Source organism: Crinia signifera, chromosome 8 (assembly GCF_055691185.1).
Source record: "Crinia signifera chromosome 8, ASM5569118v1, whole genome shotgun sequence".
Lineage (NCBI taxonomy): Eukaryota > Metazoa > Chordata > Amphibia > Anura > Myobatrachidae > Crinia > Crinia signifera.
In genome coordinates this window covers 20,879,261-20,902,900 of record NC_139224.1, presented here as the reverse complement: position 1 = coordinate 20,902,900, position 23,640 = coordinate 20,879,261, and the positions used below count along the sequence as shown (strand labels likewise).

Sequence of the window (23,640 nt, the reverse complement as noted above, 5' to 3'; positions counted from 1 at the left end):
TGTGGCCAAACAGCTGACTGTCATTAATTATGCCCTGCAGAATTCACCTTCAGATGCGAACAACTTGGACGAAAACACCACGGAGGGCTGGGAGAACCGGATCAGGCTTTGGACCGACCAGTATGAAGAGGCCTTTACGAATCAATACAGCGCGGACATGCAGAGCCTGCTGGAACGACAGGTTCGCTCCAGCAAGGAGCTGGTAGGCAAATCGGCATTACCGGAAACGATAAAGAAAACTGAGCTGTCCTGTAACAATACCGTTGTGGGATCTCAGATGCAGGTACGGAGCTGTAACACACACGCACACACACACATGACTTTACATTTGTATTTTATCGGAGTTACAGACAAGCACGTGCTTTCCAGTTCTATCTTGTAAACTGTGACCAGACCAGCCGTGTGCTATATGTGACTCTTATTCAGCTTAGTATAACCTTTCCCGTATTGTATCATTACAGTTCCAGCTGGGAAGGGTGGCGCGTGTACAAAAGCACCGGAAAATCTCCCGTGCGTCGAAGGACCTGCCCGTGAACACACTCATCATTGAATACCGGGGCAAAGTCATGCTGCGGCAGCAATTTGAAGTCAACGGGCATTTCTTCAAGAAGTAAGAGTGCCATGTTTGTACACGTCCTAGTACCTGGGCATCTGTCCTTGCCATCAGCAACACTTTCAATAGACTGCACGTGCGCGTTTAGAGGATCATTATGAATCAGAATGTTTGTGTATTTAGGAGGGGATTCAGCTTAATGGCTCTGTGGCTTCCATATGTAGCCCAATTATTATATATTCTGTATCGCAACTATTTGGACAAATTGCAGGGATCAGATGGTTGAAAATGTGCTGGTGCTAGCACTTCCTTATATGAGAAGTACCGGTCCCCCAAACCTTTTATAAACCAGCAATCTAGATAACGATGTTTGAACAGCCAGGGAATCTGTATGACTTATCGTTCCACCAATCAATTTGCTTGAAATATAGCTACATTAGTGCAGCGGGCAGTCCTTCAGTATGTAAAAGTCAATGCAGGTCTGTCGCTTGCTCACCAAAGTAAGAACACGTTTTTGTATTCTGTCCCCAGACCATACCCCTTTGTGCTGTTCTACTCCAAATTTAATGGTCTGGAAATGTGCGTGGATGCACGGACATTCGGTAATGACGCCAGGTTTATCCGACGCTCCTGTACACCCAATGCCGAGGTAAACGCCGACATATTGTGTATGTGATGTCTCTAGAGATGGGAATATTTACTACTTGGGTGTTGGCGTGGGGGGACAGTCATTCTGAGTCTAGAGGGTGTAGCCATTTAGACTAAGGGTGGCCATACACAGACAGATTTATCTTCAGATCTGTCTGGTTGGAACAAAAACATGGATATGGATGAGAGCAAATGACAGCTGACCATTTGCTTGGAAATGCTGTAAAACTGACAAACTGTCACTCATCCATAACCATGTTTTTGTTCCAACCAGCCAGATCTGAAGATAAATCTCAGTAGTGTATGGGCACCTTAATTGTCGTTACAGCTTTGTTATGGGAATAGCAATCACGGAACATAGCCAGTTTGATTTGTGGATTGAAATATTTGTATGCAGCAGTACATCTTATCAGGAGGCCAGGACAGCGGTCCTAGTGATTTGGTAGGATGTGCAGCACAGAAAGGGGCAATCCTGCGGGGTTGTCAGGTACCCATAAATACATAGGGCATCGAGTACAAGAGCCCATTCCTATCGATTGCACACAGGCAACACATTTACATGAATAAGAACATATTTTTGCCAACATCCTCGCCCTGCCCTGCTTGTCTGTGTATCTTCAGTTTTTAAATGGGTAAGCAGAGGAAAACCTGGAGCTAATCGCATCAATGTGGTGGTCCCTGCAGGACAGAGATGTATAAGAACTTGTGAGAGGCTGCACCCTTTGTCCTTATATTTTTAGTATGATTTACAACAGAGCTACATGACCATTTTGCAGTGAGAAGAGGGATGCGGGCAGCAGGAAGCCACAGACGTAGAGTTATATAGTGGGAGAAGCATGGTCCCCAGCAGCACAGAGTATATCTTATGAGTAACATGTTAGCACAGACACAGGGCTACATGTGACAGGGGTAGTGTCATGGTCTGAGAGGGTGTGGGGTGTTGGGGGGTGTTACAGGCTAAGCATTTTGTATTGGAGATAGCAGGGTCCCCCACAACCAAGAGTAGTGATATGAGCTTCTGTCAAAATAAAGCAGGAAAATTGACATGCCTCCCTATTAAATGGAGTTTATACATATGGCTTGTTTTCATACAGGTGGATAATAACAGGTCAGTCCGGCATAGGAATAATTGTTCTTAAAAATGTACTGTTGTGTTAAAATGTGAACACTTTAAAATAAGTATGTGTTAGTGGTGTAATGTGTAGTGACATTGCCAATACATGCCGTTTGCTTTATCTAGGTACGGCATGTGATTGTAGACGGGATGGTCCATCTCTGTATTTATGCCATTGCTGCTATTGCAAAAGACACAGAGGTCACCATTGCCTTTGACTTTGATTACAGTAACTGGTAAGTACAGTTTCAATGATTATCCTTCAGTCTTTATTCTTCACTTGCTGTATGTAAGGATTTGGTTAGATAGAAGCACAAATCCTTCCCTTCGACACTGTAAACTTAGCACTTCACTCTTTTCATGTGTTGCTAATGCTGAACCCTGCTCCGTTGGCTTAGTAGATAAGTGATTGCTGTCATACTCTTTCCAGTAATTATAAGGTAGACTGCGCGTGCCACAAAGGGAATCGGAACTGTCCGGTACAGAAGCGCAACCCTAATTTGACGGACATGTCCCCTCCTGTCACTCCTGCGCTGTCCATCGAGACGAGGCATCGGAAAGCGAGGAGGAGAGAGTTGGAACAGCAGGGTTCTGCAGGGGACGAAAGTGCCAGTCACCAGACCGAAGAACCCGCAGAGACTCCAGTGACGGCTGATGCAAGTGGTGACCAGGAGGTAAAGAACTCTAGAGTATATTGGTGACAGTATAAGTAGTCTGTATTCTATGTAGTCTTCTCAAAGGTATATCAGGACTCTTGGTCGCAAAAGGGAGCGAAGCAAGACCCGTCTGCACCATTTCGCACCCCATAGCTTTGCAATAGTTCAGTAGATTATTATTATTATAATTTTATTTATAAGGCGCCACAAGTGTTTCGCAGCGCCGTACAAAGGAACAATACAGGGAGACAAAACTTGGCATAACATTGAATAAATAACAAAAATACAGTACAAATAAAGAGCGCCACAGTTCAATACACATTACAGCTTAAATGTAAGTAGTGAGGACCCAGTCAACATACAACTAGAGGCTTGAGGCCAATGATGGAGATGAGTATGAAGATGGTCACTGAGTGTTGGAGTAAAGGAGAGCTGTGAGTGACATGTGAAGAGAAGTGGGCTTTGACAACAGAAGGGAAGAGGGCCCTACTCGGAGGAGCTTACAATCTAGTAGGAAGGGGAGACAGACAGATTACAAGAGGTGCAAGCGAGGGGGTGGTGGTTAGATAGCAGGATGTAAACAGGCAAGGGGTCGGAGAAACAGCTGGTTTATGCAGTGGAAGGGTACGCTTTGATGAATAGGTGAGTTTTCAGTGCCCGTTTGAAGGGCACGCTTTGATGAATAGGTGAGTTTTCAGTGCCCGTTTGAAGCTTTGCAAGGTCGGGGAGAGTCTAATGGAGCGAGGGAGTGCGTTCCACTGAAGGGGTGCAGCACGGGCAAAGTCCTGTACTCTAGCATGGGAAGCAGTGATCAGGGTGGAGGAGAGACGACAGTCGTCAGCTGACCGTAGAGGGCGGGAGGGTGTATGAATGGAGATGAGGTTAGAGATATATGGAGCAATGGAATTAGAGATGGCCCTGTATGTGAGTGTGAGGTGTTTGAAGAGGATTCTGTAGGGGAATGGAAGCCAGTGCAGATTTTGTTGAAGGGGAGTAGCAGAGTTAGAGCGGCGGGAGAGGAAGATAAGCCTGGCTGCAGCATTGAGGACAGATTGGAGAGGAGCTAGTTGGGATTGAGCAAGGCCGGTGAGAAGAGCATTACAGTAGTCAAGCCGTGAGATGACCAATGAGTGGATGATCAGCTTAGTTGCACTCTGTCCATATTCAGCTTCAGAAATCGCTCAGACATCCAGGTAGAGATGGCAGCGAGGCAGTTGGAAACTTGAGAGAAAACAGTGGGGGACAGATCAGGAGAGGAGAGGTAGATTTGGGTGTCATCTGCATAGAGGTGATATTGGAAGCCAAAGGAGTTAATGAGTGCACCCAGAGAGGAGGTGTACAGAGAGAACAGAATGGGGCCAAGGACGGAACCCTGAGGGACCCCGACAGGAAGGATAGAAGGTGGTGAGGTAGAGCCAGAGGCAGAGACTGAGAAGGAACGGTTGAAGAGGTAAGAGGAAAAGATTGTTTTGCCTTTTAGTTTTGTTCAGTTGTAAATTTAAAGTTCATCACTCACATAAAACTAATGCCCATGTATTAACCTGTGGAGGCAGACATTTTGTTGGGGATTGCTAATCATTCGAACGCACCCATTTAATTTTCCAGCACAAGATGCCGAATGAACTTTGACAGTGGGCAAGAGAACCCTGGTGCTCAGCGAATTATTAGGTTGAATTTGACAAATATGTCCCAATTATATGTTGGTGTCTGACAAAGATTAAGTACATTCGAAGATAAATGATTGTTGTGCTTTATCGCTGCCTGTGGGTAGTAGACTAATACAAACGGGTCTCATTGCAGGTGGAAGGTGACATTGCAGATAAACGGGAAGACTGTAAAGAGGAGGAGGAGACAGGGCCCATGCCTCGGACTAGAAGGGTACGCTGCCCCCCTTTTTATTTATTATCCGACTATTTCCATTAAGTATTGATTGGGCACATCTGGCGCACAGTCCAGAGCTGGACTATTGCATTATAACTAACCTGTAATACTGTAGTTGGCATAAAGGCCACTACTAAAAAAAGTCTTTATTGCAGAGGTGGCTTCCCGAGCATTTTTTCCCATTCTTACCGCTCCAACCCAATATCATCCGTTTATGCCCAACACTCAGGATGATATTCAATCCCGCTTTCGGCTGGCTCGACCATGAGTCAGCAGGCGGGCTTCAATGTCCCGCCTGCCGAGCACCGAAAAGGGGGCTTGGCCGCGAGATACGGCCGTGGATTGTCGAGCTGCGGCCGGGAGCTCGACAATCCATGGCTGTTCTCGGCAGAACGGGCCTGACTGCTTCTACAGTCAGGCCCGTTCTGCCGAGATCCCTCCGCTATTTCCCCTGTCGGTAATAGTGACGGGAGATTGAATACCCCCATAATTTCACTACGGCCTCCTAATGCCCTTAAGATGCCTTGTCCCAACGTCAGCCTGTTCCACTGGTTGCGTTCAGTGGTTTTCCTACTGATTCTGATCTTATTACACAATGCAGAAAGTGTTTATGTGAGCATAAAGTTTTCCTTGTTCAGCGAGGCGATGTGGGTGCCTGATTTAGCCGACGATGCAGCATGCGTCCCACCCGCAAACAGACTTGACCTCATTTATTTTTGTACTTGCAGTCGAGAGAAGAAAGGAAATTAGATTTCACCATGCAGTCATTGGAAAGCTTGGAGAAAAGAAGGCGACGCCGAGAACAGCAGCCAGAACAAGCGGTTGCTGAGCCCGAGGCTCCTCCTCCTCCTCCTCCTCCCCCCGCAGAGGTCTGCCCCGCCATAGAATCGGCGCCTCAAGCCGACGCTTCGGAGGCAGAATCTGAAAGCCCCACGTTAGCAGAAGCCGCGACCAATCCCGCGCAGCAGGGGGTGAACACCAGAAGATCGTCACAGGCACTGGTGAGGAGCTGCACGGTGTGTGGCGCTGAAGTGCTACACAGCGGAAACTTAGTATGGGTTAAAAAAGCCAAGTCTTCCGCATCATTTCATCTGATGTCACAGTAGATCATATCTCTTCAGCTCATGTTCTCTGAAGACCTTTTAAACTTGCGGCATGTATTCAATGTCTGTTCTCTGAGACACCATTTAAAACATTGTACAACCATTTTCTATGCAGTGTCTTCGAGGAGCCCATTCCACTTTACTTGGATGTCACTGCTAAACGTCTTCTAATGGTATGAAGTTTCCTCACAGTTCTGTCAAAATAAGGACGGTACAGTTAATTCACGGGAGGCATTCGTAGGAATAACCTCTCCCCCCCCCCCCCCACCCCCTTCTTACCCTTCTGCCTTCCCAACCTTGTGAAATATTTCCATTTTGTCACTGTATGTTGGGCAGGTTGAGCAGTAAAAGGAGAAGGGGTGTAAAGTTTATACCCCTCCTAGATCAGATCTACAGCCGCTCTAGAACTTCTTAGATTTTCTCTAAACTAAACTAAATTTTCTCTAAACTAATGTTTTTTTCCCCCCAAAATTATATATATATTTTTTATTCCACTTGGTCCCCACTTTAGTGTTTAATGGAAAAAAAAGGACTCCATTGTTTTTAATGAGGTCTAGATACAATTATTGTAGATGTATCGTCCACGTTATAAAGTTATTTTGTTTATATACGTGTGTGTTTTCAAAGCATTCTATGTTCCGTGTGTCGCTCTCCCCCCCCTTTTTACATTGTAATTTCATAATTCAAGCGAAATCCCAAATTGAGTTGAGACCCGGTACGTTGCCCTTGCTAGGATTTAGCTTTGTGTGTCAGTTTGTAACGATCTGTCTTCCCATACATCTCTGTGCGGCAGAGAGATTGGCCTGCACCATGCATGTTATGTATCCCCTCACTTTCATTTGCCTAATTCAGAGGGTGTTAGAGTAGACTGGTTCCTTCTAACATTTCTTGTTTGGGGGGTGAGGCACCGATTTAATGCCCCCTTCCTTGTAGTTACCGACGGCCATTCTCAAGTTTAACATTCCCTACACTGTTGGCCAGAGGCAGGATAGGTAGTGTTGAGGGGGGGGAGGGTTCCTTGCTCTGGGTACCGTGATGTGACCAGCTCCAGGGGTAGGTCTTAATGGATTGGTAACATCTGCCAGGCTGCTATCACACTGTGCCACCTACACCAGTTGATATATCCCTTCCACCACCTTGTACAGCCAGGACAGTGTAGCATGGCTAAGGTGCTAGCTATTGATTTCAACAATTGAGGACTTTTAACCATGTCAATTGGATGTTCTTATCACGTCTGTATCTGGAGTGGTGTCTCCTTATACTAGAGCATGTACAGGGCATTTCCAGTAATTTTATCAGGTCAAGGAGATGACCGTGGTCTACTAGTTCCCGTAGGAGCACGAGCTATTACCTTTTGCTCCGAGCGTTTTCCGTCCTGGAGTTACAAGGGATAAGAGCTGCTCTCTGTGTATAGAGAAAATGACTTGTGGAAGTTGGGCTGAGTCAGTATGTCGTCTGAAAAGATCCTTACCAACCCTTATAAAGGAGTAGAACGAGATCTCTACACTGTACACAAAGTATACACACTCTAAATCCACATTCTGTACCTTTGTGGTGAGTTCTTAGCTGTGTCCGTGCTGGACGATCTATCCGAGTAATGATGGATGAAAAGAGGGAATTCTTGTAGAGGCCTTCAAAAGGCAGGAAAAGTGCTCCTGAGAACATGATGATGCAGTATCAGACTTCAGTCCCTATGATACCGAGAAGTAGGTGTACACGAAGCAGTGCTAAGGGAGGAGAAGTGATAGTGTCTGGTACTTGATCACTGACTAATCAGCTCCCACTTCTCCCCCTGGCTCACTTCTCCTCACATTATCATTGCTTCATACAACTACCCCGTCATGTGCATGTGCTCCAGCCAATCATCTCCCAACTGTGCATTTACATATTGGAGCGGATTGGCTGGTGCCCTATCACCTTGCACATAATGGGGTAGATTTATTAAGCTCTGTGAAGTTATAAAGCATGGGTCTTCAAACTGCCGCCCTCCAGATGTTGTGAAACTACAAATCCCAGCATGCCTTGCCAGAGTTTTGCTATAAGGGAGTGTTAAAACTGTGGCAAGGCATGCTGGGATTTGTAGTTTCACAACATCTGGAGGGCCGCAGTTTGAAGACCCATGCGATAAAGTGTCTGTTTTTTATCACCGGCCAATCAGCTCTTTCCTGTCATTTTTTCAAACCAAGCCAGTAACTTCACAGTTAGGAGCTGATTGGCTGGTGATAAAAACCAGACACATGGGGCAGATGTATTAAGCCTTAACAAGAAATAAATGCAAGGGTGATAGAGAGATAAACGTCCAGCCAATCAGCTCCTAACTGCCATGTTACAGGCTGTGTTTGAAAAAAGTCAGTTAGGAGGTGATTGGCTGGACGTTTGTCTCTCCTTATCACCCTTGCATTTATCTCTTGTTAAGGCTTAATACATCTGCCCCTTTATCACTTCATCTGCCCCAATGTTCTTTATGGGAATATACCACTTCTCCAAGGTTCATGTTTACCCCAGTGTTACAGCCATTAAATGCCACGGAGGAATTTCAGATCTAAATGCAGAGATTGTCTGACCGGATCCCATCTTCTATTGATGCTTTTTTCCGAAGCTGGCAAATATTAGGGCCTAAATCCATAATTATATTAAAGGCTGTTCACTGAATCTCAAGGATAATGCTACTGCAGCAGCTGCTAAATAAGGAAAGCGGACAGTGCCCTCATGTATACGCTTCCTGCTTATTTACATCACTTCTCAGGAAGGGTAAAGCTGGGTGCACATTGGGCAGGTGACATCACTGACCGATATCGTGACCCGATATCGGTCAGTGTGTATGCTCTATATCATTATCCCACAGCACTGCCGATATAGTTAGCACCCTGCTTAAGGACTTTCTTAATTGCTCCAAACTAACCAAGCAAGATCTTGTATGTCCCGGGGACCAACGTCTCAAAGAGGAGGGAAGTCTGCCGTTACCGACTTGTCATGTGCTTAAAACAAGACAACTTCTGATAATAATATAGGTCAGACAAGCAAATAACATTCATGGGTTATTTGGATGGTATCCGGGTGATAGATCGACAATGTATTGGTGGACATGAAGTATGTCGACAGCTTCAAAAAGGTTGACATGACAATTTATGTACTATCCACATAGATCTCTATTGGAATAGTGACCTGTAATGTGAACACGTATGTCTCATGGTGGTTACTTAACATGGAATATCCAAGATGTAACCGCTTTTGTACATGTCGGCCATATGTTGACCTATTTGCTGTCTACTTAGACATAATAAATCTAAAAGTGCCCATACACTAGTCTCAGACCAAATTGGGTGTTTGACATCCCCCTCAGGTCCGATGCATGGTCCCGTGCACATCGGACCTCCCTCCCAGTGACAGGGAACGGGGTCACATGCGATACATCGCATTCGATCCTGCCGCCCACGAAGGTCCCGGACTGCTCAGGGGTGCCATACACTGCTGCGATACATCGCATTAGATCCTGCTGCTCAGGGGGGGGGGCATACACTGCTGCGATACATCACATTCGATCCTGCCACCCAGGAAGGTCCCGGGCTGCTCAGGGGGGCCATACACTGCTGCGATACATCACATTCGATCCTGCCACCCAGAAAGGTCCCGGACTGCTCGGGGGGGGGGCATACACTGCTGTGATACATCGCATTTGATCCTGCCGTCCACGAAGGTCCCGGGCTGCTCAGGGGGGGCCATACACTGCTGCGATACATCACATTCGATCCTGCCACCCAGGAAGGTCCCGGACTTCCCAGGGGGGCCATACAATGCTGCGATACATCGCAGTAGTGTATGGCCACCTTTAGACTACACCCATTCTGATTTTAGAGAACTATCTCGTCAAGGAACGAAGATCATAATTCGGTCCAACTTCCGCTTTCTCGTCTTCTCCAAACATAAATTGACGTTGCTGCTAATTTTTGTTTTCCATCTAGAGTCGTTGACGGCACCATTATTGTCTGAAGTATGTATGGGATGAAGGTTCTACTGCTGTCCCTTTAACATGGCAGACTTCTCTTCGGGTGGTGCCCTCATGGATTCTACACTGAAATACGATTATTGGGAAGCATGTTTTTCCATGCCAGCTGCCTATAGAGTCATGTGTACTGGGTTCTGGCCACACTGATGGTTCGGGGAGTAGTCTCCTTTGGTGGGGTCAGTAAGTGGTGCTATGGGACAGATGAATGGAGGCGTGTGCTTCTTTTGTGTGCGGACATTACTTTTCCTTTATTGGTCCGTGACTGTCCATCTACAGTTTCCTTGCTATGCCAGCAGATCTTCATATCCTACCGTCCTACATATTACAGTGCACAGAGGCGTAACGTCCCTCTTACTAGTTACAATGTACCAGTTAGGTTTAAGTACTTTGTGTTCAATTAAATATCCGTCCTTTTAAAAATGAAAGCTTGGTTGGGACTAAGATGGGTATTTATTTTTGTTTACATAGGAAGTCAACACAGAGAAACCTGCTCCCAAGCCAAACACACCAAAATCCACACGACCTCGTCCAAAAAGTCGCATGTCGCGTTACCGAAGTGCTTCGGCGCAGAGGCTGAGGAGACAACGGCAAGCTGTGGCTCAGCAGGTAGAGCTGGCTCCCCCGGTACCGGAGGAGAGGGCTTCAAGTTCAGCCGCAACGGAGACCGGGACCACAGAAAATGTAGGGGCCGGAGACGTCCCACAAGGATCAGAGTCCCCTACAGTAGCCCAAGTGGTCACCCAGCCAACCCGCGCTAGCCTTAAATACCACAAAACTAAGAAGGTTAGTAGTGTTTGTTCAGGCGCAGTCATTGTGATGCATCTGTTAGGCCCACGTAATCCCCAGTCTGCAGTTATTTAACGGACCCCTTTGTCTTCCCAGTACCTTGTAACAGAATGGTTAAACGACAAGGTGGAGAAGCAGGACCTTCCCATTGATCAGCCTTTGCGGATTACCACAGACCCGACCGTGTTGGCAACTACTCTTAACATGCTCCCTGGACTTTCCTATTTCCCATCCATATGCACAGCTCCCAAACACTACATACGCTTTGTGTCGTCTTCTATGCCCGAGAGGCGGAGGAGACCTCCAAAAGTGGATGGCACTTATGGGTCGTGTAAAAAGGTTGGTGTTATTTCTGTTCTGTTGCGTGCCTCTGCTTTCTGAGCGCCTTCCGTTACTTTGTGTAATTCCCTAGTTGCTGTTGATAATACGATGTCTGATTGGGGTTATTGATCTTTTTCCTTTTCATCATCAGCGCTGGATTAAACAATCCATTGAGGATGTCGTCATACAGCCAGCTAGCTCTGAACAGGAGAAACCCGAACCCTTATACCAAAGTAATGAGAGCAGCAGCTCTGCCAACAACGTCACCAATACAGGTACTGAGCTGCAGTCTGGACAAGGGGAACAGTGTCCTTGCTCTCAGAATCTAAATACATGTAAAAAGGATGTTGGCTGAGCAGAATACAGATTATGGTGTAGAACATGGATGCTCTTATCTCTTCCACCCACCCTCTCCTTATCCCCTTTCCCTATACTCTCCTTATCTCCTTCCCCCCATCATGTCCTTATTTCCTTCCCCACATCTGTTCCTTTTCTCCCCCATCCTCTGTTACTTTCTCCCCCATCCTCTGTTACTTTCTCCCCCATCCTCTGTTACTTTCACCCCCATCCTCTTCACCCCCATCCTCTCCTCCCTCCTCTTTGTCCCCCATCCTCTGTCCCCACATCTTCTTTGTCCCCCCCCCCATCCTCTTTGTCCCCCAATCTTCTTTGTTCCTCTCCTCCCATCCTCCTCGTCTCCCCGTCCTCTTCGGTCTCCTCCCCTGTCCTCTTCGTTCCCCTCCCCCCGTCCTCTTCGTTCCCCTCCCCCCGTCCTCTTCGTTCCCCTCCCCCTGTCCTCTTCGTTCCGCTCTCCCAGCCCCCCTCCTCTCTGTTACTCTGTACGTAAAGTTACTTTCTAGTTTGCCTTTTCTTTAACACTCCCCCCCCACCCCCCCCCCCCCCCCCCCCGCCCCAAATTTTTTATGTGTCTTAGTTCCATGCTGTAGTTATGAATTCATCTTTTTAAGCAATTGCTAAGCCTGGTAAATTCTGTGAGTATGTCCAACACTCCCTGACTCTCAATGCTTTTCCTATCAGAAATCACAGCCCCGTTTAAAAAATGGAAGATGAAATACATCTTGGAGGAAAATTCCGGCATGTTATCCAGTTTTGGACCGTTCCCACCTGCACTCCCCAACTCCTTGACCACCGACTCCCTAAGCCCTCTGCAGACCACACCCAGCTCCTCCCTCCCCGGTGAAGACGAATCTCGTTTCGCATATGGACTCATGTTCTCTCCGATCCCATCTCTCGCTACTAGTCGCTGCAATACTCCACTACAGTTTGAGGTAATTGGCAGAAATGGATGGTTCCAGCACTTTAGTCTGATGTTCCCTAACATGAGCATACTCTTATTTTTCTATTGCCCAGGTCCAATGACTCACGTTTTACTCCATTTCCCCATGATGGCCTGTAGTCATCTTTAATGTGTTGTAAAGACACTATGACAGTTCATTTAGTGTCAGATGTATCAAGCATCAAAAAGGGGAGAGTGATAAACAGCCAACCAATTAGTTCCTACCTTTCATTTTTCAAACCCAACCTGTAACATGACGGCTTTGATCTGATAGGCTGGCTGTTTATCGCAGACCTTCTTGATGTCACAAGCCTGCATGGCTTATGTTAGACGCAGAATTGTTCTCATTTTGTCTCGCTTGTCTCTTGTATTGTGGTTATGCAAAACTCACTTTGGGTGATAATTAAATTTCACGGTGGCTCTCCTGTTCTAACATGTGTCCCTCACCCATCTCATTGCTGCTGCGACAATCACTTAAACAACCATTTCTAAACTGTTATGTGACTCGCTGCTTTGGTTTGCCTGGACATAAATGTCAGTACATATGTTGAGCATATGCGTATTATAAATGCCATTTGGTCAAGCTGTGGCTAACGTCTTTTCTTTTTTAGTTTTGCTGCCAGTAGATAAGTAACCGTTTGCTTTTCCCTCCTCTAGAACATATCTTCCCCAGAGAGCTCCCCAGCGCATAGGCCTGAGTCCCTGTCACCAGAGGTAGTTATACGTTTCTTGCTGTAGCTGGGCAATGTGTGGGAGGGGTTCTGGGATGCGACAAGCTGTGTCTGGCGAATGCTTAAGGCCGGAGAACACAGCGTTGGGGCTAAGCATTCAACTCGGGGATCATGGGGGGAGTTGAGATTAATGCATAATATTTCCTCTTGGATGTAACATAATTACAAGTGGGCTCAAGTTGAATATGTGTATAACAAATGGTTTTTCTTTTTCTTATTTTCACACCTCTTTCCTTCTGTGACGTCCTGTCCCATCTTCTAGCCTTGCCTGCGACCTGACGTTGATCTCCCAAAGGCCAGTTTCTTGGAGTCCCCTATGGATATTTGCCAAGAACCCCAAACCACAGTCTGCACTGGTCCAGTGGAGCTTGCTGCTCAGTCGCCAAGCACATCCGTGCCGTTCAGCGTCATACCGGACCCAAGTGTTCTGGGAAAAGGCGGGGAAGGGTCCGTGCTGCTACGAACCTCGGAACAAACTTTCCGGACTGAGTTCAATTTAATGTATGCTTTCTCCCCTTTGAACGCTATGCCTCGGGCCGATGGCTCATTACGTGGATCCCCGCTTGTAGGGGAACGAAAGCCTTCCCAGTCAGACATGTACTGTGGGTCTCCAGTGGAGGCATACTATGGCAGACAGGGGCCTGGACTTATGAAAGAATCTGCCCAAGGATCTATGTCTCCCTGTAGCGAAAGGACTTGTGAGGGAGTCAGATCTTCTCCCCAGAACCCACCGCAAAGGAAAAAGGTAACGGTTAGTAATAAGTAATAATTGTTTGTAATTGTTAGTGCACCTGGAGGAGGAACCTGATGGTCATGTCACTATATGTGATATGTCCTACCTCTTTCCATTGTGGAGAACTCCTACCATTGACTGTAGGCTTGATGAACTATTGATGGTCATGTCTGTATTTGCTCATTCAGAGCTCCTACCAGTGACCGTATGCTGGAGAAACTTGATGTCTATTTGTTATATGTCCTACCTCATTCCTTTGTGTAGCAGCGCTCCTACCAGTGATTGTAGGAGAGGGAACGTAATGGTCATGTCCATGTTCTACCTCTTTCCATTGTGTAGCAGAGCTCCTACCAGTGACTGTAGAAGGATGAACCTGGTGTCTGTGTATGTGATTTCTTTTCTTGTTCATTATTCATCAGTGCTACTTGGTGATTTTAGGAGGGGGCACTTGATCATACCTGTATGCCTAAGTGCTCACTCTGGCGCCTTAACCCTCTTAGGTGAGGAGGGCATATTTTCATATTTGAATGGCAAAATATTATATGTGATGAAGCTGTTGCAGTGCATCCTGTATAAAACTCCCGATGTGTCTGGTTGCTGAGACATGCAATGTTCTCTCTACCCCTACCATGATTAGTGCTGTAATTGTCATGTTAAAGTCTCCAGCAGTTTGGTAGTTGTGATTATGCACTACACTCTATTTTCGAGTTTAACATGGTCACTCATACGTTCAGCTGAATATGCCCAGAGTAAATAAACCGTTTGCAAATATCATCTGTATTCTCATCATCCGGGAGAACCCAGTCTCCTAGCAACATTACATTTTGAGTCCTCCCTTCAATATTCAATATTCCAGGCTGACGTCTGCTTTGCCTGTGATCACATCTTAATAAAAACATAACTAATAATACATTGCCGCTTCTCCTCTTTTTCCACAGGGCATTGTATTTCCACGCTTATAATTTCACACAATATTTTATTCTTGGGCAAAAGCACCATTGCTTCAGTACATCAATATGATGTACTACAGTGCCTGTAGCCATTACCAGTTACCGTTAGCCATCCTGGTCGAACTATTATTTTAGTGAAGATGCATCTTACAGTAATGAGCATTGTTCCCCAATATGTTGTCCCCATACTACACAGTTTTGCTAGTGGAAACTATTAGTTCTGAGTATTCAACCTAGCAATTCAGCAATGACGTCCACACAGGGTACTGTGCTTCATACTTCACTGATGTCATTATTTCCTTGGCTGCCTACTCTGGACTAGAAGTGGCTTGGCTGCGATATCCCATTCTGAAAAGGCACATCAGGACCCTCACTAGTGTTTTCTCACATCTCAGAGGTGTGCAGGAAGTTAGTGGTGATGAGTGGTCTGCAATACGAGGGTATGAATCTTATGATGTGATATGTAACTGGCACTAAATATATGCAAGAAAATTATTGCTTAGCTTTGAAATTTAGTGCCTAAAGTTGTACACAAACCTTGTTTCATGCACAAATCAATTTGTGTGTATTTAATGTGTTTATACAACTTAAATGCATTTTGTGTTTATTCTTGGGTCACATCCTCAAAATACCTAATTGAAATATAAAAATATTCCGAAATACAGCATAATCCATACTGATTCTGGTCCCAGAACACTGCACTGTTGTATAAGGGCTACTCAACCTGTATTTGATAGAATTAATGGTTTTAAAGGCTTATTAAGATAGATATAACACTATATAAAGCTATATTTTCCATCATCTATATTTCTGTACCATACCATATTTCTGTACCAAGGTTACCCTAAATCCATATCCGTACCAAACAGATGCTTTCTCCCAGGAATCCATATAAATGGGGCGAGCCTGGTACCCATTACTGTTCCTATTGAATATATATATAAAAATCCTGAATTGTTCAGAAAGAGATGCCATTCAGAATACATCATTTCTTTAATATCATGTCCATGATATTTTATCTAATGTCGTTCTCACTACATTAATATCATGTACAATATTGATGAAGTAAAATAAATAATTCACATTTGCAGTGGCAGAGCGAAGCCAGAAAGCTTATGATCTATAGGATAATTGGAGGTTAATACATGAGGCTAATGGCAACATATTGCACATTGGTCCAGCCAGCTTACAGGGTAAATAGTACTTAGTGTGGCTGTATGATGTAGTCACCCTGCAGCGTTGGTCCTTTAGAGATTTTGGGATATGCAGATAATGAACAAGAAGGAAATTACATGAGACCAGACTGTTGATATATGTTGGACTTTAAAGTTGTAGAAATGTTACAATGACAGGGGTGCTTCAGTGGTAGTTCACGCTAGTGTCTTGTAAAATCCTTGCAGTTCTTCTTCCTGCCAGGGGTGTCGCTGTCTGCTGTGTTACTACAGAGTCTGGTTTATATCTCAATGCGGAGATGCCAGACAGTCGTAGAGACACCACAGCAAAGAGCAACACCTCTGGCAGGAAAAAGGAACTGCAAGGATTTTACAAGGAGCTAGAATGAACACTAATAACAATTCTTTCAGGTGTGCCTCTATGACATGTGTGGGCAAGAATGGGCTGGCAGAAGCACTAGGAGTGCCCTAGAAAGCCAGAATATGCATGTCCGGTTCTGGGGACTTGGTTCTGGTCTATTGCTTCTGTGCTGCCCGGTCCATCTCTGACTCCTCCCTTCTTTCCACTGATAGGTTTCTCTGTTAGAGTATCGGAAGCGGAAACAGGAAGCCAAGGAGATTCCATCCTCTCCCAGTGGTGACCTCATACGTTGTTCCGGGACCCCAACCCGCCAGAGCAGCAACGGGTCCATTTCTGACACCGACCTGTCAAGTGCTTTGCAGCTCCAAGCTCCATCTTCCCCACAAAGTGGCTTCTCATCTCCTGCCCACCCTTCCATGCCTCAGGTTGAGGATATCAGTCCGACAGAGATGAGGACGATAAGTTCCAGTTCACATTGCAAGCAATCCGAAAACACCAGCAGCAGGTGGTAAGTGCACTTGTTTCCCTTCCGTTCTGGGGAACACGGCATTGTAGGATCTGTATTGTCACTGGGCTATTATGTAACATTATGGTTTTGAGTATAGGGTTCAATTTTAAACTTGAGGTTGCAGTTGACTTTATTACATAAATGTATAATGTACTATTGTGGCTGACTGCTTCTGGATGAGGGAGTCCTGGTGGTCATTGTATACCATGTGGGCAGGCTTTGGAGATACTTTGGACGTTATCGGAAGTCTGAATTGTAGGTCTCCTGTCTAGTTTTTAATTATTTAATTTCATTTACAGGATGGTTCCAACATCAGTGGAGAGGCTACGCGAGGGACAGGGATTCTTAGAACGGGTTCTGCGAAGTGGGGTCAAAGTACCACACAGAGGGGACCTATCTCCTTCCAGGGAGAGCAGTCTGGACAGAGAATCAGGTACTCCTCAGAGTTGTTGTTTTACTGTGTAGTGACCAACAAATACATGTGTTCTAGATCTGCAATGTCTAGGTCTGGGGTAGCCAACCCTAGTCCTCGAGAGCTACCACCAGTGCATGTTTTGCAGGTCTTCTCACAGAATCACAAGTGAGCTAATTAGCTCCATCTGTGTATCTTTTTAAAAATGTGTCCGTGATTAATGAGTGCAGCTGTGCAGCAGCTAGGTTGTCTGGAAAATGTGAACTGTTGGTAGCTCTCGAGGGCTAGGGTTGGCTACCACTGGTCTAGGTCGATAGGGTCAAAAGGTCGAAATGAGGTTTTCATGGGTTTTTTTGGGTGTCTGTTGACAAAGGTCGGTATGGACACCATCTAGGTGTACCGCGTCCGCTCGCGACCTTTTGACCCCGTAAGACCAATAGTGGATAGTCCGGATAACGCTGCATTTACCATACTAGTTTAGAATGTGCTTGTCATGTTACATCTCACACCAAATGCCCAGATCTAGAGGAACACAAATAAAATTCTGGCCTTTTTTAGAAGAAGTTTTTTTTTATTAATGTTTAGCTGGTCTTGTTCCTATCGTGTCCCAGACTGCTAATACCTTATTCTCCTCTCGTCTCATGTGTAAATGTTCTTGTGTTTGCTCACAGAGGATGGAGACCCAGAGATGCTAAACATGGCGGGGTCTAAAGGATCCACAGTCTACAGCCCTTCCAGGTACAACTATCAGGTAAGAAGAACCGAAATGAATGATTCTTTCTACTGTCCCAAAACGTTTTGTCGTTTCGCCCGCACTACTTATTCTCCAATAACATCAGTAAAGTCTTTTATACTTGCTTTCGGTTTGGGGGTTGTTTGTTTGACCTTCCGTATGTTTTTTTGCATGACCTATTTACAGTCTATGTTGTAGTAATGTCAATTGCCCACAGGCCTCTCAGTCTACTGTTTCTTTTCGCTTTCAGTTTCTGCAGTGCGACAGTCCTCAGTCAGAGCCAATCAACCTCCTCTCTCAAAGTTCCTCCCCGTTCCGTGGACCTGCTGCCCAGCCTAGCGGATACAACTATAGAACACTGCAGAGGACATTGCACAGCCACGCAGAGCCCTCTGTTATTTCCGCTTCCTATTCAAGCCCTTCCCATATTGCTTCCACAGACTCCCCCGGTGCTCAATGTTCGGGAAACTCTGGGTTTTACAGCAGCCAGCAGCTTTATGGGAGCAACGCTGCCATTGGTCAGCCAAGGAAAAGCTTCCACCATCGAGGCTCCAGCCGTGAGGCAAGTCCAGCCCGATTGCTCAGGACAGAATCTGCACCCTCGGACTTGCAGGCCAGCACTGGGGCTTCTAGCACCTCCTCCACCCCGCAAGGGTCTAGATCAGACTCGAGAACTTTAAGTATGTCCGGCTCCAGGATATCTGCCGTCTCCAGCCCGCAGCATTATACGCAACGCGGGTCTACCGTTCCCCAGTACCGGCTGCAGCAGATGCAAGCCTCGGGAGTAAAAACTCAAACGGGCCTATCTTAGGACTGCTACAGAGAACAGGATAGAACTTATGTCAGCCTGTTTCAGCCGGTGCTCGGCTCTTGGACTCGAGCAGGGGCCGGAGTAATTTGCCGGCAGCGACCAGCTCCTGTTCTCTGCACTCACATTTGCAAGAAGAATAAACATCTTGGAAATTCTCACAGTGATCCTCTTGTAGACTTCAGTGTCATTCAATTAACTCGGTTTATCTGTATCACCAGAAATCTCCTGTAGTCACTTGTGCAGTAAGGACAACCTTTATATGATTAAGAAATGGTTAAAAGACGAATTAAAGGGGTGGGGAGAAGGGGGTCTAAAGAAGCACCTATATTTGTAGCATCGTGTTATAACAGGTATGTTTTTTTTGGGGGGGGGGAGGGGTGGGCCGAAGGAAGGCAAGGTGAAGGCCACATTTGTCCTTCCATTCCTCTAATTTGGCCTCCTCTCACCACTGCCAGTTGGGGTGACGACACCTGTGTAATTACTGTCGGAGGATCTCTGAAGTGAGACTGTTATCGGTTTTTATTTATAAATTTATTTTTTGTAATTATTTTTTTATTTTCTTTGAGGAGGGGGTCGGAAACGCAGGCAGAGGAGCGGCTGCTGGGGTCGTGTCAAAAGCGTTGGGAATAGAAGTCAAATTCCATTAGGGTTCAAAATCTGTCAAGGAAAAAAAAAAAAAAACCTGCATGAGATTCAGGTTGTCACTGCTGGCTACCACATTAAATGTAAGCCAATCCAGTACGGGCGCCACCAAGTTCTTCAACGTCACTTTAGCACACAGCTGAGACTGCAGTCAAAACTGTTTTTTTTTTCTGCTTCCAGAATTGGGTTTATAAATATATATATATTTTTTTTATATCATGCTCTGGAGGTGCCAGTAAATCATACCTGCTGTAAATACAGGGCGGAATTCTCATGAGTAAATGTTAGTAGACCAACATCACTTACTGTATAGGCTGAGCATGGACGATAGGCACAAAGGCTGTATATAATATGCTTGTACCAAGTGTACACTCTATAGCAGGATTTCATGTTCCAAGTAAATGCTGCATTGTACTATGCTGTATAGTAATGGACATCTTAATGATACCTATATTTTTATATGGAAAAAAGTTTTTTTTGTTTTTATTTAAAGTTTTGTGCTATATTTTACACTTACGATGGGGCTTCCCGACAACATAGATCCCTGTGTGCGACGCGGAGGCCGATCAAGCTAAGCAGCAAAATATTTGCACCGGATTAATGAGACACATTGAATGTTGCGTTCTATCGTCCCAGTTACCTGTGTAGTGCGTGCCACCTGTGTATTGGAGTGGGGCAGTCGTTCTTGGGCCGAACCAGCGTCTTGACAATGTAGCCTTACCCATTCATTTGGGAACTGTAAAGTTAACAGGTGCACTCCATCAACTAAGTGACGATACGAGTTCTACGTCCCAGCTTGCCTCCCCCCCTCCCCCCATTATTATTGCAGGCATAGCAAGCGAAGGCTCCCCAGTTTATGTAGGGAGAAAGTCCGGCATGCTTTAACAGCTCATACCAAGATGTAGTTTGCCCAAAGGCTGCTTAGCTGTGTTTCATGTAGCACCTTGGTATAAAATGCTGCTTTATGGGTTAAAATTCATACACAAAGGCGATTTACCGCTGCATCCGTGGTAGGTTCGCTTTGAACAGTGTAATGGCTTGGTAAAAGCAGGTGAACTGCAACGGCCGACTGTGCAAGAGCACCGAGTAAAAAAGGGCACCTATATTCCCACCACGAACGCCTATTTGTAGGATTAACGGAATCCTATAGTTCGCGCTGGACGCTCCGAGTGAACGCCCCTTTTGCTGCTGTCACTGATTGATCCGTTCCCTCTCCCCGTGCGCAGTGGCCTGAAACGTGCCCCCCCCCCCCCCCGCCCTTTCTCCCAAATCTACAAAGCCTATTGGTTTATAAAAGAATCACACACCGTTGTTTAAGTGATGGGGGGGGGGGGGGGGGGCCTTAATTTTAAAATTAAGAAATTAATTAAATAGAAGGATTTGGGGTTTTATCGGCTATACTTGTAGTAGAAATTGAAAATAATCAATATTTTATTTTACTTTATGGAACCCCCATTCGCCTCCTATTTTGCAGCCAGCCATTTGGTTGTAATGTTGTTAGTTTTGTTTTTCTTCTTAAACGTCGATCAGGAGAAACAAAAAGTTGCGAATGACCCCCCAGGTAACAATTACACTTGTTTACTTTAATAACTGGCAGTTGATTTTATTTAATTTTATATTCAGCTTATAAGCGTTGTAGGCTTGCTAGGAATATGGACGTTATAATCCACGGTGCTACATTGACTCATTTTGTTTTCAAACAAGATAATGCTGTGAGTCTTTACCTCCCCCTTCTCTTACCCCCTCCCCTCTTTCTTTTCTCTCTCCAGATCTCTAATTAGCAGTTGTATTTCTTTCTTTTTTTTTATTTTTTATTTTGTTTGGTGACTGTTACAAGATTATTGGGTCCCTCCGAATAGTGGTAAAGAGATTTAACAAAGATTTGAAGCAAAAAAAAAATTTTTAGTTTTTTTTTTTTTAAACTGCCTCCAATTTCCCACCACCAAAAAATGAATAAATTGAAAACAATTTGTACAACTGTGAGACTGGTTAGGGACGGAAACCACATCACCCTTGTTTTGGGTCTTGTATACTGTATATTATGCGTGTATAAACATCACAGGGTCTGTATTGCAAACCTCCACTTTCTGATGGGCCCAGATGCCTCATTATGACTGAACATGGTTTGCCTTGGGTTGCACATTTATACAGATGGGCCTGTGGCGTAGGGTCGCAGAAAGGAGCCTACCGCTGTCATCACTCACGTGGAGTTTTTACACAATGATGTAACATTTGATCTTTCAGAAGAGATGTAATAATTTTGATAATAAAATACTTACCTTGAATTTTGTTTTGCTGTCATTTGGTTTAAAGTATTCGAATTACAGATTGTGATCATCACTGACCTGCATCTGCCTCATCACAGTTAAGGTGGCCATACACACGCAGATTTATCTTCAGATCTGGCTGGTTGGAACAAAAACATGGTTATGGATGAGAGCAAATGACAGTTGACCATTTGCTTGGGAAAAACTGACAAACTGTCACTCATCCATAACCATGTTTTTGTTCCAGCCAGATCTGAAGATAAATCTTACTAGTGTATGGGCACCAACGTGTTACTGGATGGTCAAAGGTCGCAAGGCTGCTGGTTTTAGGGGATGTTATTAAGTGTTGCTTTGAATGTCTGACATTGGGAAAGAACAAGGTAGCCAATGTCAGTATTGTGATTATAGCACAATATAATATGTGCACTACACATCCCAGCATGCCCTACTCAACGCCGCAAATTTTGTGATGTCATTAACGGTTTCCCATGAACTCGCGGTTCACCCTGACAAACAATATAGTGCGTACACATTAACTCTTTGTGTGCTAACGTTGCTGCGAGCGATCGTCAAAATTCCTGCAAAAAATGCCAGCTCCGCTCACAGCGACTGTTCTTTTAGTATAAATGGTTACAGCCAAGTCAGTTCATTGAAGTTGAGTTGAATATGCGCCCAAGAAAAGAACAATCGCTGTGAGCGGCGATTAGAGATGGCTAGTGAATCGCTCTCTCGACTCCGTGTCTCGAATCATTAAGCTGACTGCATGATTCGAGACACTCACTGCTGGATGGGTCGAGACAGCAGCAGCATTAAAGCATAGCAGCCAGGCTCGGCCCCTCCTCTCTGAGTCGTCACTGGCTCAGCAGGAGGAAGGAGTTGAACTCTCTGTGCCTGCAATCCTATGAGCTGTGAGCCCAGCCACTGTCTTACTTCCTGTCTTCCAGCACACTGAGTGACTGAGCCTCTGCAACTCCCTGAGTGTGCTGTGAGCCGTGCACTGTCTCTCTGCCTGTAATTCCATAGGAGTAGTGCCTCGAGAGTCGAGTCACTGATCCAACACCCTTGTGACTCAACTCATTTCAATGAATCGCTTTGGCCGCGCATTGCTAAGGATATAGTGCTTACACATTAGACAATGTACACGAAAATATTGCTAATGTATTGCTAGAAATATTGCCTCTTGTACCCGGCTTTAGAAAGAAAACTTGCAGCTCTGCAAATTTTGTGGGTAAAACATTTCCTCACAATTAGCAGGGGACCACCGCAGCAATTCCGTAGCTGCTTTCAACACACAGCATTCAGAGTTGTGATATTCTCCTGCAACCGGAAAATGACCCATTCTAAAGGCACCTATGGGGTCATATCCTGCACTGCAGGGGCCGCGGTTATTAAACCCCTGCTGGTTGAGGCCAGGGAACAATAAATAAGGGTTCATTTTTATCATTAAGAAATGTAACCTGTATATTGTGTTATCCCAGTGTGACATCACTGGCCCAGCCCCCTGTTTGAGATTCCACCAATCAAAATAAAGTATATTTGGAGCAAATATATGCAAATCTGTCATTGTCAGCGGTGTCATAGAACCATCACCTTCCCTCCTCTGTGACAAGCTACCACAGAGGGGTGAACACTGACTGCATCCCATTCCGTATATCTGTTCTACTGTATAATAATGCATATGGTTTCTGCCAATAGTTCCTAGCCTTGTATTAATGTCTGAGGACAGATTGATAGAAACCTTTGTCACTTTGCATGAACCTCCGCGGCTCTCTTTGTACCAAGCAGCCTTAATTGGTGGCACCCAGCTGTTTCTCCTCCACCTCTCTATAATGAGACTAATGCGCAGCCAAACAGCATTCCTGTCCCCTCGCATCAATACGAAGGACGAATCTTAACAAGGCAAGATCAACACGGACTCTGGCAAGGCACTACATGACGGACACTTTGCCACTGCG

The 23,640-nt window shown here is 45.4% G+C and overlaps 1 protein-coding gene across 5 annotated transcripts in view; it reads left to right on the top strand.

The window, feature by feature from the left end:
* SETD5 (SET domain containing 5) overlaps positions 1-21,703 on the top strand; it is a 71,876-nt gene extending 50,173 nt beyond the window's left edge. For all 5 annotated transcript variants that reach the window (XM_083155958.1, XM_083155957.1, XM_083155959.1 and 2 more), the window contains 17 exons: positions 41-283; positions 462-610; positions 1,085-1,202; positions 2,442-2,551; positions 2,746-2,989; positions 4,772-4,849; positions 5,581-5,853; positions 10,430-10,744; positions 10,844-11,086; positions 11,220-11,343; positions 12,107-12,357; positions 13,023-13,079; positions 13,359-13,841; positions 16,525-16,820; positions 17,120-17,253; positions 17,904-17,983; positions 18,216-21,703. In XM_083155958.1, coding sequence (XP_083012084.1) covers positions 41-283; positions 462-610; positions 1,085-1,202; positions 2,442-2,551; positions 2,746-2,989; positions 4,772-4,849; positions 5,581-5,853; positions 10,430-10,744; positions 10,844-11,086; positions 11,220-11,343; positions 12,107-12,357; positions 13,023-13,079; positions 13,359-13,841; positions 16,525-16,820; positions 17,120-17,253; positions 17,904-17,983; positions 18,216-18,776 — 3,759 coding nt within the window. In that variant the 3' untranslated portion in view covers positions 18,777-21,703. The remainder of the gene's footprint in view (positions 1-40; positions 284-461; positions 611-1,084; positions 1,203-2,441; positions 2,552-2,745; positions 2,990-4,771; positions 4,850-5,580; positions 5,854-10,429; positions 10,745-10,843; positions 11,087-11,219; positions 11,344-12,106; positions 12,358-13,022; positions 13,080-13,358; positions 13,842-16,524; positions 16,821-17,119; positions 17,254-17,903; positions 17,984-18,215) is intronic.
* Positions 21,704-23,640: the final 1,937 nt, after the last annotated feature.